We start from the raw sequence: 13043 nt of genomic DNA, 5'->3' as shown, positions 1-13043 counted from the left end.
TTTATTGATTCATTTTCAAACCTCATAACTTGTAGAACTTACAATAGTGTAATGTTTTATGCTAGTAAGATTACTAATAATAACATTTTCGTTTGATATTGCAGTCCTATTCTTATGTCACATTTGTGAGATTTGCTTATTACATTTTTGGAAAACATTTGATTGGTTTTCGTATGTATATCAAAATATATATACAGTACCAGTCAAAAGTTTGGACACACCTACTCATTCAAGGGTTTTTCTTTATGTTTACTATTTTCTACTTTGTAGAATAATAGTGAAGACATCAAAACAATGAAATAACACATATGGAATCATGTCGTAACCAAAAAAGTGTTAAACAAATCAAAATATATTTTATATTTGAGATTCTTCAAAGTAGACACCCTTTGCCTTGATGACAGCTTTGCGCACTCTTGACATTCTCTCAACCAGCTTCATGAGGTAGTCACCTGGAATGTATTTCAATTAACAGGTGTACCTTTTTACAAGTTAATTTGTAGAATTTCTTTCCTTCTTAATGGATTTGAGCCAATCATTTGTTTTGTGACAAGGTAGGGGTGGTATACAGAAGATTGCCCTATTTGGTAAAAGACCAAGTCCATGTTATGGCAAAAACAGCTCAAATAAGCAAAGAGAAACAACAGTCCATTACTTTTAAACATGAAGGTCAGTCAATCCATAAAATGTCAAGAACTTTTACATTTCTTTAAAGCGCTATCATCACACTGGCTCTCATGAGGACCCCCACAGGAAAGGAAGACCCAGAGTTACCTCTGCTGCAAAGGATAAGTTCATTAGAGTTGCCAGCCTCAGAAATTGCAGCCCAAATAAATGCTTCAGAGTTCAAGTAACATACACATCTCAACATCAACTGTTCAGAGGAGACTGTGTGAATCAGGCCTTCATGATCAAATTGCTGCAAAGAAACCAATACTAATCAAATGGCCACCAGACTATTACATTGACCCCCCGCCCTTCCCTCCATTTGTTTTATACACTGCTTCTACTCGCTGTTTATTATCTATGCATAGTCACTTCACCCCTACCTACATGTACAAATGACCTCAACTAACCTATTTTTACTTTAGTTTATTTGATAAATATTTTCTTAATGCTTCTTGAACTGCACTGTTGGTTAAGGGCTTGTAAGTAAGCCTTTCACGGTAAGGTCTACACTTGGTTGTATTAGGCGCATGTGACAAATAAAGTTTGATTTGATTTAAAGGACACCAATAAGAAGAAGAGACTTGCTTGTGCCAAGAAACACGAGCAATGGACATTACACCGGTGGAAATCTGTCCTTTAGTTCCAACCGTCGTGTCGTTGTGAGATGCAGAGTAGATTAATGAATGATGTGGTTCCCACCATGACGCATGGAGGAGGAGGTCTGATGGTGTGGGGCTGCTTTGCTAGTGACACTGTCTGTGATTTATTTATAATTCAAGGCAGACTTAACCAGCATGGCTACCAAAGCATTCTGCAGTGATACACCATCCCATCTGGTTTGCGCTTAGTGGGATTATCATTTGTTTTTCAACAGGACAATGACCCAAAACACACTTCGCATACACAAGGCTGTGTAAGGGCTTTGACCAAGAAGGAGAGTGTTGGAGTTATGCATCAGATGACCTGGCCTCCACAATCCCCGACCTCAACTCAATTGAGACGGTTTGGGATGAGTTGGACAGCAGAGTGAAATAAAAACAGCCAACAAGTGCTCAGCATATGTGGGAACTCCTTACAGACTGTTGGAAAGCATTCCAGGTGAAGTTGCTTGAGAGAATGCCAAGAGTGTGCAAAGCTGTCACCAAGTTACTACATGATTCCATATGTCTCTTAATGATCGGCTATGAAAAGCCAACTGACATTTACTCCTGAAGTGCTGACTTGCTGCACCCTCGGCAACTACTGTGATTATTATTATTTGACCATGCTGGTCATTTATGAACAATTGAACATCTTGGCCATGTTCTGTTATAATCTCCACCCGGCACAGCCAGAAGAGGACTGGCCACCCCTCATAGCCTGGTTCCTCTCTAGGTTTCTTCCTAGGTTTTGGACTTTCTAGTGAGTTTTTCCTAGCCACCGTGCTTCTACACCTGCATTGCTTGCTGTTTGGGGTTTTAGGCTGGGTTTCTGTACAGCACTTTGAAATATCAGCTGATGTAAGAAGGGCTATATAAATAAATGTGATTTGTTAATTCAGAGTTTTGATGTCTTAACTATTATTCTACAATGTAGAAAATAGTCCATATAAAGAAAACCCTTGAATGAGTAGGTGTGTCCAAACTTTTGCTTGGTACTGTATCTATTTTTAACATCACTTAAACAAAAATATAAAATTGGAACTTTTCAAAATAGATTTCACCGATTACCTAATAGTTACAACATTCAATAAAAGCTATCCTGATGGCTGGCATGTAACTATTTTAGGGCTGGCTGGTACTATTTGTGTTCCGAGTTAGCTGCTCTCGGGTAAATCAGGTACTTCACTATCTAAACTCTGATTTAGAGTTGTTCTCTTGCAAATATGAAATATCATCATTGTCGTCTGAAAGGCCCAGGAGTGTCCTCCTATTCGGGTTCCTCTGCAAACCGTTGTGATGTTAAAATGGTCTCATAAAGACATGTGAATGATGATGATGCCACTGCTGTTTAGGTAAACCACTTGTTTACAAACAAGACCTTGGCCCTCCAGTCCTTCAGTTTCAATATCTCCCTGAAGATCCTAGCTGCCTCCTAGGCACAGCCTCGGTGGATGGTCAATCCGAACCCTCCATGGCCATGGTTGTGGATCACCTGAAAACAGCACATTCATATCAGTGTTATGTCTATGTACTACTTATCTGGAGCCTACAGGGTGCCTAACACTAATAGCCAGACAATAAATATTGGTTACTGAAGAAGTAGTAACCAGTATATTCTTGTTGGCTCACCTCAAACATGGATTGTCCAGACTGCATTGTCTCCCTCTCCAATCAAACTTTACTGTGAACAGGCCTGAGCCCTGACCAGTCCTCCACTATCCGGGCATGCTGAGGAGACAGGGGAGGAGCCATGAATAAACAGGCAGGGAGGAGCTAATGTAGTTATTCTGTATCTGTACATTTATTTTGTCTACACCATATCAACATAGGTGTTGGGATAACCCCTCTATTCAACATCTGTCAGAACAGGGATCAGGCTTGTTTCAGTGGTCTGTGACCTCTGACCTTGAGGCTGTGCTCCAGCTGGCACACCCCCTCCCAGACCTTCTCGTGGTCCTCAGAGTTGTTCTGCTTACTCCAGTTTCCCAGCTGGCAACACCCACCAACAACCACTGAACGACTCCTACAGAGACAAGGCATAAGTGCGGTAGCCGCTTGCTGTGCAGTAGCAGAGAGAACACTCTATGACTTGGAGTCTTTGACAATTTTTTGGGCTTTCCCCTGACACCGCCTACTATATAGGTCCTGGATGTCAGGAAGCTTGGCCCCAGTGATGTACTGGGCCATACGTACTACCCTCTGTAGCGCCTTATGGTCAGATGCTGAGCAGTTGGCATACCAGGTGGTGATGCAACCCATCAGAACTTTTTGAGGATCTGGGGACCCATGCTAAATCTTTTCAGTCTCATGAGGGGGAAAATGTGTTGTCGTGCCCTCTTCACAAATGTCTTGGTGTGTTTGGACCATGATAGTTAGTTGGTGATGTGGACAACAAGGAACTTGAAACTCTCAACCCTCTCCACTACACTTCCCGTCGATGTTAATGGGGGCCTGTTCGGGCCTTTCTTTTCCTATAGTCCACGATCAGCTCTTTTATCTTGCTCACATTGAGAGAGAGGTTGTCGTCCTGGCACCACACTGCCAGGTCTCTGACCTCCTCCCTATAGACTGTCTCATCGTTGTCGGTGATCAGGCCTTCCACTGTGGTGTCGTCAACAAACTTAATGATGGTGTTGGAGTTGTGCTTGGCCACGCAGTCGTGGGTGAACACGGAGTACAGGAGGGGACTAAGCACGCACCCCTGAGGGGCCCCAGTGTTGAGGATCAGCATGGCAGATGTGTTGTTGCCTACCCTTACCACCTAGGGGTGGCCCGTCAGGGAGTCCAGGATCCAGTTGCAGAGGGAGGTGTTTAGTCCCAGGGTGAGTTCTGCCCACTCTCCGCAAGCTGAACTCAACAGGCAAGAAGGAAGAAAATAAGAAACTTGGTTTAAAAAACAAATAAACACTCCTGATATTCATGAACAACAGGGGCTGTGAAAGCCCAAGCTTTCCCTCTCTATTTTTTATTGAATTTTTTATTTTACCTTTATTTAACTAGGCAAGTCAGTTAAGAACAAATTCTTATTTTCAATGACGGCCTGATCAGGTATATAGGATATTATTTACTGGATATGGAATATGAATACTTTCAGGATATTTCTCAAAAGTAAACACTGGATAAAACTAATACGGTTGAGCTGCACTTTGAGCATGAATACACTGTCCTGTGTAAGGCACTCCCATTGGGTAAAGAAAACACATGCGTGGATTAGATGGAAATTAAATAAGCATAGTACAATTACTGTCATTTGGACAAAAGAGGCCCAGAATTAGGGCATCGGAATATACAGCACCATCTATCTTTATGCCCGTTGTAAGGTGGGAGTCAAACTTGCACTGTTCATTATATTAGTTCAGAACTCTCACCTATTTTTACCTCTGGTAAAATGTCACCCCTCTTCTGTAACCTAGAAACAACACATTGCCAGGTTGACTTGTATAAAGGTATATAGAAAATGAAGTAATACAGGGAACCCAAATTGCACTTATTTTTATGGTGTATAGACATTAGGCTGGGACCCAGCCGCTGGGTGCCAAAAGATAACATTCACCTTGAGAGATGATGAAACCACCATAAGATATAAGTAGAACGTTCTCTTTTGCATCCCCTTCCCACCAGATAAACCAAGTTCATCCCACAGATTTGCCAATATACAGTTATTCTCAAAGAAATCATGTTTGAACATTTGAACAGCTGTCCCCAGGAGAACCCTTTTTGACATAAGGTGGAGACTTTTTTGGTTCCAGGTAGAACCCTTTTGGGTTCTTTAAAGGGTTATCCTATGGGGACAGCCAAAGAAACATTTTTAGGTACTAGATAGCACCCTTTTTTCTAAGAGATGTAAGCTATCTAGAGTCCAGCACATTATTGTTAAAATGGGGATTGTGCAATAAAAGAGAGTGGATGTATTTGTTACTCATCTATTTTTATTACCTTCCTTGACTGTGTTGGTTTACATTTGTGATGTAGTGGTTTCATTAATCTGTTAGCCTTGTGACAGACAGAGGGGCCTCAGTGGCCATGCCTTTAATAATTCCATTGACCTGTTTGTGGTGCTGGACAGTAGACTATTCAGATGGGCTGAGTGAATTGAGACTCTATTCAGAACATGTAAACTGAGTCAAGCCACTGCTACGATAGACCATTGCTACGCTGTAATGACACAGATGGAGGAACAGGAATTTTGTCTCAAGTTAATCTACTTCAGCAAAGGGATTATACAGTAGTAGTTGGACATTATAAACCAGGTAGTTTGGGTCCTGGATGATGATTGGCTTTTCATTTCAGCCGTGTGCCTATCAGACAATCTACCACGGGTATGACGCAAAAATGCTTGTTTACTGTTCTATTTATGTTGGTAACGAGTTTATAATAGCAATAAGGCACCTCGGGATTGTGGTATTTGACAAATTTACCATGATTAAGGGCTGTATCCAGGCAGTCTGCTTTGTGTTGTTCATAAGAACAGCCCTTAGTCGTAGTATATTGGCCATAATAAACTGGGTGGTTCGAGCCCTGAATGCTGATTGGCTGACAGCACGTTGCGTCGTGCCTAAGAACAGCCCTTAGCCATGGTATGTTGGCCATATACCACACCCCCTCGGGCATTATTGCTTAAATATACCACACCTCCTCGGGTCTTATTGCTTAAGGTATGGCTGCCATAATCCTGCAGGCCCATCGCTGGTGGACTGACTGACTGACTGTAGAGTGGTAGTGCTCATAGATGCTCTTAGCCGTGGACAGGCCTCTGATCACTGCCATGAGTTTGTCTGGAGATAACAAACACAGCAGTTATTGTTGCTTTTGTTATTATTATTTATCTTTAAAAAATCTGATTAGCCTCCATTCTGTGTGACTGGCTTGGTCCTGCTCAGAATCTGCTACCATTCCATATAACTTTGACAATGTAAACATTTCCATGTCCTTGAGTGTACCTGAACCTCTGACCCATCCAACTGTATGAAGTAACCAGAAATTGTACATCGTGTAATGTGTAATAACCTGAAATATAACAGTGACAAAAATACGAATGTAGATATATATTTAAAAAACAACAACAAAACAACATCACAGCAGTTGGCTTAAAAAAACATTATGCAAAGGTTACTCACATTCTGCGGATTGTGAGGGTTTGTGTAGTTGCATTACATGAACTGTAGCTAATATTATTTATTATTTTTAACCGACAGGCCAAGTGAAATACACAGTTTGAACTGGAAGAGATTCTGTCATGGTGTAGGTATGTATTTCACAGAATTGGTAACCTAGCTAGGCTACAACATCCATCGGATCAGAATGTTTGAACTCAGCATCACTGTGTGGTTGGCTGGCAGCAGCTGACTAGCATAAGCTCGCATCCCCTGGTGGAAGCGGTTTTGTGCAGGCTAGTGAGAAAGCCGCAACATGGGGAACGATAAGTACATGCTCTGTACGTTCTTACTATGAAATTCGTCTATTTTTATTTGAGAAAATTCAAAAGGAACAACTGGCTTCCAGATTTTAGGACGATGGAAATTTAACGGCGATGAAATTCTCTGCTTCGACCGCTATAGACGTTGACACCAAGAAACAATTTCCTTAGGTTATTCACCCGGAATAAAGCTGTTCTCTGGACAGGCTACACCGGCCTGTGCAGTCTCTCTCAGCAATGGCTCTGGTTACTTTGCAGCGCTCCCCTACCCCAAGCGCTGCATCCACAGCCAGCACAACCACCACCAACGTGGGGGAGGTAAGCTTGGAAATAGCTGGAGAGACGTTTTTAGAAACGTCAACAAAGCGCAAGAAAACACCTAGGATACGTGGGAGTGACATAGGCCTAGCCGTGCTAGCTAGATATGTAGCAATGGGATAAGCTAACTAGGTAATGTTAGTAGCTATTATTAGCCTCAACTCAATCGCTACCGAGCTAACGTTAGCTGGTGTCTAGAAAAGCTAGTAAGCAAAGTTGTCAGTAACACACTGATATAACGTAATGCTATTTATTGCCAGTTAGTAAAGTTATTCGCTTGCCAGCTAACGTTAGCTAGCGTACAACACATATACAGTTAATCTAGTTAGCTAGCTTCTTGTTTGCCTTACTAGCTAGCTAATGAGCAACGTAACTGCTGTGGCATTAGCTGGCTATTCATTTCCAATAGCATCGTTTGCCTGATTAGCTAGGTATCTGGTTATCTGCCAGGTAGTTTCATGTAAGTCATACCCTAATGTCCTGCTGCTGAATGCAGTAAGCTAGCTAGTCAGCTAAGAAATCACCAGTGTACTGCAGTGGTGCCATACAATTTGGTACTCCCAAATATGAACATTTATCAAGTTAGTTGCCTAATATATCAGTTATTACCAGCTTATTTATTAGGCAAACTAGCTAGCTACTTGCTTATGTTAAAGTCAGTGTTATAGACAGCATGGGTTATTTTCTATGTTGTTCTGAGATGTCTTCTAAAAGGGACCAGTCAATGAGGTGAAATGTGACATGTAACTTCATACAGTCATGAGGTAGAGTAGTGGTTCCCAACCAGAGATACTAGGACCCCTGGGGGTACTTGGTGCATGAGGTACTTCATGGGTATGCTGGGCAGAGCACAATTCATTTGGTGGTACAGTAACCGAAAATGGTTGGGAACCACTGTGGTAAGAGGCCTAGTCATACTTTCCATAAGAGTAAAGATAGTCTGCCAAAATCAAACTAGCATAAGTCAGGTGAGCTTTGAACACTTCCATGATGGCAAAATAAACTCTTGGTACTGCTCCATGTGCTTATTTGTTTATTCAGATTAACCAACAGCCAATGAATAAACCACAAGAACAATCCCATCTCAAAATGCAAATCAAACCAAAGTTTATTGGTCGCGTACACAGATTTGCAGATGTTATCGCAGGTGCAGTGAAATGCTTATGCTTCTAGCTCCAACAGTGCAGTAATACCTAGCAATTTAAAAAAACAACACACACATAATATAGGATGAGCCATGACTAAAATACAGTATATACATAAAGTGGGTAAAACAGTATCTAAACATTATTAAAGTGACCACTGTTCAGTGACTATGTACATACTGCAGCAGTCTCTAAGGTGCAGGGCAGAGTACCGGGTGGTAGCTGGCTAGAACATTGATTAAGGTTCAGGGCAGGGTACTGGGCGGAGGCCGGCTAGTGGTGACTGTTTAACAGTCTGATGGCCTGGAGATAGAAGCTGTTTCTCCATCTCTCGGTCCCAGCTTTGATGCACTTGTACTGTTTCCGCCTTCTAGATGGTACCGGGGTGAACAGGCTGTGGCAACAGTTTGGGGAAGGCCCTTTCCTGTTTCAGCATGACAATGCACACGTGCACAAAGCGAGGTCCATATAGAAATGGTTTGTCGAGATTGGTGTGTGGAAGAACTTGACTGGCATGCACAGAGCACTGACCTCAACCCCATCGAATACCTTTGGGATGAATTGGAACACCGACGTCGAGCCAGGCCTAATCACCCAACATCAGAGCCCAATCTCACTAATGCTCTTATGGCTGAATGAAAGCAAGTCACTGCAGCAATGTTCCAACATCTAGTGGAAAGCCTTCCCAGAAGAGTCGAGGCTGTTAAAGCAGTAAAGGGGGGACCAACTCCGTATTAATGCCCATGCTTTTGGAACGAGATGTTCGACAAGCAGGTGTCCACATACCTTTGGTCATGTAGTGTAACAGTTAGTGCCTACACATCACAGTGACATTTAGATGTCACTCATGAAAGATAGCTACAATCAAAGTACTGTTTTTGTGCACCTTCTCAACCAGTTGGGGGTGCTAACTGTTAATAGAAACAGGAGTCACGTTTAATACAACAAAGGCTCTAGCCTACAGCAAGTTTTCTCCACTCGCCCTTATTGGGTAGATTTGTCTTGAAGATGACAACAACCATGGTTAGGCCTGAATCAAGAACTGGTACTTGAGCATTAGCTGAACTTCCTTTTCTTTCGTTAGGCTGCTGCTTTACTTTTTTAGCTACTGAGTCATTGGGCCTGACGCATTACACCTGCCATTTGAAAAATGAAACGTGTAAAAAGAAACACCTTTATCGTGAAGATGGTTGAGCTGGCCTGACTGAGGACCAGCCTTCCTTGTCACTGCCTGCCACTCATTTTCAATGTGGGATAGAATTGACTGGCTGCCTGGCTGCTTCCAGGGCTCTTCCCAAGGGCCTGTCTGATGAGGAGCAGCCAAGCCCCTCAGGAAGCTGCTGCAGCTATGATGTCATTCTCACATGGAGGGTGGGGGATGTGGAGGGAAAGCGATGAGTGGAGGATGGTGGTGGGGTAACAATATGGTAGCTGTTGTGACGGTGTAAGGTAGGCTACATGATTTTGCCAACAATGGAGAGTTCATCCCTACCCTACAAGGTGAAATTTGTCTATTGTCATGTGTCTCGCTGTGGGAGTATTATGGCTGGGATTTCACTTGTAGTGGCTGCAGGGCTGTTCAAGTCAATTATTGTATTACTCTCCCGGATGACCAACTGAAACCCATGTTAAACACAGCTTTTGACACGTCCCAGTTATGAGTTTCACCCTGATGCCCGTCCCCTGGTTGAATGGGTAGAGGTAGAGACCAACCTCAGAGGCCTTACCTCACCTTATCTGCACCGTTTGTTTAGATGGGGGGGAAAAATATTTTTTGCGTGTGTTTATAAAAATGTTTGACAATGACGTGACGTATGTTCGCTGTTTTGAACCCATTCTGCTCATCACAAGTGTGATGCTCGCCCGATTTAGTTTGTTAGATACAGTAGTGGAAAGTGCCGTGTGTTTTTGGAGCTGAAATACAGTGTTGGATACATCTTGTCACAACATTTCCTCTTACTGCTGCAGTACCTAACCTTAGCAGGGAACTTGTGCTTCTCATTAGTAGTGCTTTGGTTGACAATCCTCAGGCTTTATTAGGTGAAACTTCTGGAGAATGGCCCACCTCCTCACAGTTACATGTCACCATGTTACTATAACCTGATACTCCCAGTCTATGATATCTTTCCTGGAACAATAACTGTTTTTAAGACATTTACTGTGGTGAAACTATCATAAAGAATGGCCACATTCCCTCCATTTAGTGGCGTTCACCTCTCTCATAAAGCCAGGTGGGTCATTCTCACGAAACTGTGAATGAATACATTTTTCACTAAATTTCCTCTTGAAACACTGATATTAGGATCTGTACTATTGTATAATTATAGTTTTTTTAATGAGATATTATGCATTTGAACAACATTTTCACAAAAGTCCAAAAAGTAGTGAACAAACCAATATTTATATTTTCATATATTATTTTTTTACATTGCTCCCCTAATGAAAATGAGTCAGTTAAACATCACACTGAAAATATAAATATTTCAAATTAATGATACAATTATAAAGTTAATCAGACCTTTTCCTCAATTTGAGCTCTTTAGCCGTGTCGGTAATGAGAAGGACAAGTGGAGTAAAGGGGGTGTTTAAGAATAATCATTCTGAAGGCATATAAGCAAATACATTAACTTGTGATCATATAAGGACTACTCCTCTAGATGATGCATCATGGGTGAATACAACTTTACAGTACATTCGGAAAGTATTCTGACCCTTTGACTTTTTCTAAAATGGATTGAATCATCCCCCCCCCCCCCCCCCCAATCTACACACAATACCCCATAATGACAAAGCAAAAACAGGTTTTTAGAAGAAAAAAATGAACTGATATCACATTTACATAAGTATTCAGACCCTTTACGCAGTACTTTGTTGAGGAGATTACAGCATTGAGTCTTCTTGGGTATGACGTTACAAGCTTGGCACACATGTATTTGGGGAGTTTCTCCCATTCTTCTCTGCAGATCCTCTCAAGCTCTGTCAGATTGGATGGGGAGCGTCGCTGCACAGCTATTTTCTTTCCAGAGATGCTCGATTTGGTGTCCTTGGCCACTCAAGGACATTCCGAGACTTGTCCCAAAGCCACTCCTGCGTTGTCTTGGCAGTGTTCTTAGGGCCGTCCGAGGTCCTGAGTGCTCTAGAGCAGGTTTACATCAATATGCTTTGCTCTGCTCATCTTTCCCTCGATCCTGACTAGTCTCCCAGTCCTTGCCGCTGAAACACCTCCCCACGGCATGATGATAATGCTGCCACCACCACCTCTGGAGCTCTGTCAGAGTGACCATCGGGTTCTTAGTCACCTCTCTGACCAAGGCTCTTCTCCCCTGATTGCTCAGTTTGGCCGGGCGGCCAGGTCTAGGAAGAGTCTTGGTGGTTACACACTCTTCCATTTAAGAATGATGGAGGCCACTGTGTTCTTGGGAACCTTCAATGCTGCAGACATTTTTTGGTACCCTTCCACAGGTCTGTGCCTCAACACAATCCTGTCTCTGAGCTCTACGGACAATTCCTTTCGACCTCATTGCTTGGTTTTTGCTCAGACATGCACTGTCAACTGTGGGACCTTTATATATAGACGTGTGTGCCTTTTTCAAATCATGTAAATAAAGTATTTCTGTTTTTATTTGTAATACATTTGCAAAAAATTCAAAAAAACTGTTTTCGCTTTGTCATTATGGGGTATTGTGTGTAGATTGAGGACACTTTTATTTAATCCATTTTAGAATAAGGCCGTAATAAGGCTGTACGTTTTTTTTTTTTAAAGAGAAGGGGTCTGAATACTTTCCGAATGCACTGTTTTAAAGTTTTGACAGGAACTTAAACTGTTATGGTAATGAGACCAACTACAGCAATGTATTTGGTGTTTTATTCAAGTATGTTAGGTTTTTCTAAAGATTTAATATTTTATTAAAATAATTTAATCTTCCTTCTAACCCCCCACATTCTTTTTTATCTGAACCTGCACTTGGTTTGACCCCCTCCACCCCTAGTTCTGACTCTACTAAAAGCTACTTTATTAAGGAAAAATGTACTTTCTATGCCTGTGATATGTGGTTGTCCCACCTTCATCTTAAGATGAATGCACTAACTGTAAGTCGCTCTGGATAAGAGCATCTGCTAAATTACTTAAATGTAAAAAAAAACAAGTCTAAATAAAAGTGCACGCTGTCTTTTTAAGACCTAATGATGTCGTTCAACACAAATTGAGAGCAACAGGAGAGACGTGACTGAGGAGAGGAAGACTAAGTTAATTAATAGTTTTTAGAAATGACTGTTTTTTGGTGACAATCCACTTTCAAATCAGTATATTTTGCATTATGGTTTTTATATTATCACAAACAAAGTACTAGAGTAGCGAACTGATGTTAGCTTCAGCTGTAAGCTTGAAGCTACAGGTATTTCCTTGCATTGTAAAGGGTTCTAGCCTGTAATGGACTTTTGTTTTGCGAACAGTAATTAAGTGTGTTAGTTCCCCACTCATGCTGCACAGAAGTTAACATGATGCATCCCAGCCTCAGCCCATAGTACAGGGATTCCTTAGGACGAGCTAGTAATGAGCAAGTGGAGCAGGCATGGTGCCGGTGCTTTCACACTATATGGGGATGTCTGCTGCGCCGATAGACAGACTTGATCCTCTCTCAATCAGTACATGACACATTTAATAGAAGTACCGAAAGTAACAAATTCTATAACCTAAATGTTTTTTATGTTCAAGTATCGAAAAAGTACAGAAGTTTTGGTATAATTAACAGTAGTGTTGATTTGTTGGTGCGTTGGTAAATTTGTCTGTTCCAAGGTTAGCCTAGGTTAAATACATTTATGTGAACATTGAAACCTCAACATTGTGTATTAGAC

At 41.8% G+C, this 13043-nt stretch overlaps 1 protein-coding gene across 4 annotated transcripts in view; it reads left to right on the top strand.

The window, feature by feature from the left end:
* Positions 1-6586: 6586 nt before the first annotated feature.
* Positions 6587-13043, top strand: part of LOC110525742 (protein phosphatase Slingshot homolog 1) — a 61850-nt gene continuing 55393 nt past the window's right edge. The window contains exon 1 of one of the 4 annotated variants that reach the window (XM_036979881.2): positions 6587-7044. In XM_036979881.2, coding sequence (XP_036835776.2) covers positions 6964-7044 — 81 coding nt within the window. In that variant the 5' untranslated portion in view covers positions 6587-6963. The remainder of the gene's footprint in view (positions 7045-13043) is intronic. The other 3 variants (XM_036979882.2, XM_090237671.1, XM_090237667.1) reach the window with 3 other exon arrangements.

The sequence above is a fragment of the Oncorhynchus mykiss genome, chromosome 6 (genome assembly GCF_057628025.1).
Source record: "Oncorhynchus mykiss isolate SJ-2025 chromosome 6, ASM5762802v1, whole genome shotgun sequence".
Taxonomy (NCBI): domain Eukaryota; kingdom Metazoa; phylum Chordata; class Actinopteri; order Salmoniformes; family Salmonidae; genus Oncorhynchus; species Oncorhynchus mykiss.
This window is presented reverse-complemented; position numbering and strand designations above follow the sequence as displayed.